This window comes from Pteropus vampyrus, unplaced genomic scaffold, assembly GCF_000151845.1.
Source record: "Pteropus vampyrus isolate Shadow unplaced genomic scaffold, Pvam_2.0 Scaffold45, whole genome shotgun sequence".
Classification (NCBI taxonomy): domain Eukaryota; kingdom Metazoa; phylum Chordata; class Mammalia; order Chiroptera; family Pteropodidae; genus Pteropus; species Pteropus vampyrus.
Genome location: NW_011888826.1, coordinates 2,023,385 through 2,024,285, shown reverse-complemented (window position 1 = coordinate 2,024,285; position 901 = coordinate 2,023,385). Strand labels below are relative to the sequence as shown.

The window sequence follows — 901 nt, the reverse complement described above, 5'->3', positions numbered from 1 at the left end:
ACTTGAAATGTAGGCTCATTGGTGAGTTTTTTCTTTTCCTAGCAAAAACAATTACAACAGATCTCGATAACCTAATGTTCATTTTTAGGGCTTCTCCTTGAAGTCATTTATGTCTGTTATTATAAGAAAATGAGAAATTTACAGTATCTATATGTTAAGTGTCACCCTTAAAACATGTCTAATCCTATTAATACTTAACATGAGTCTCAAAAAATTGGCTTTTGTGACAGAGGCACTTGCAGAGTGAAAAAAGTAGGATTCCAGATTTTATTTTTTTAAGGATTGAAAAAACACACCAGAGACAAAATTTCTTTGATCAATAAATTTTCGGGCAACAGAGCAAGTAGTTCTAGGACATTCAAAACTGGTAAACTTGAACTTGGAAATAGGATTTTGACAATGACATTGCAGGAAACAAGTAGCTCACCAAATCTTAAAACACCACCTCAATTTTCTCCCCCCAACTGTTCAAGTGGCAAACAAAATAAATTACCATAAATTATATGCCAAGGCAACTTAAAAACAAAACAAAACAACATGAAGCTAAGGATTTCCTTAGCTCCTCCAGGAAGTGTGTAACACTGTGCTTCTGGCCGGCAGGCTGAGTTGGATAGGGGACCTGTCAAACGTCAGGATAGTTGCAGTAATATACCGCAGAGCTGGCATCGGACACCACGGAGGAAATGGCCCCGTGGCTGTCAGGGAGATTCACACTCGAGTCGTGTCCCTGGTAAGGGAGACCCATCTCGGGCTTGCACACAAAGTGCAGATACTGTTCAAATTCCGTGCGGTCCACCTCCCCGAGGAGCTCGGCGGGCTGGCTCGGGTCCACACCGTCCCGGCAGGGCAGCGCCTCGGGAGGGGGCGACGGCTGTCCCGGGCCCGGCGGGTGCTGCTGCGG

General features: G+C 44.4%; 1 protein-coding gene across 1 annotated transcript in view; it reads right to left on the bottom strand.

The window, feature by feature from the left end:
- Positions 1-399: 399 nt before the first annotated feature.
- Positions 400-901, bottom strand: part of SOX17 (SRY-box 17) — a 2,305-nt gene continuing 1,803 nt past the window's right edge. Inside the window, exon 2 of the mRNA XM_011359202.1 lies at positions 400-895. Coding sequence (XP_011357504.1) covers positions 623-895 — 273 coding nt within the window. The 3' untranslated portion in view covers positions 400-622. The remainder of the gene's footprint in view (positions 896-901) is intronic.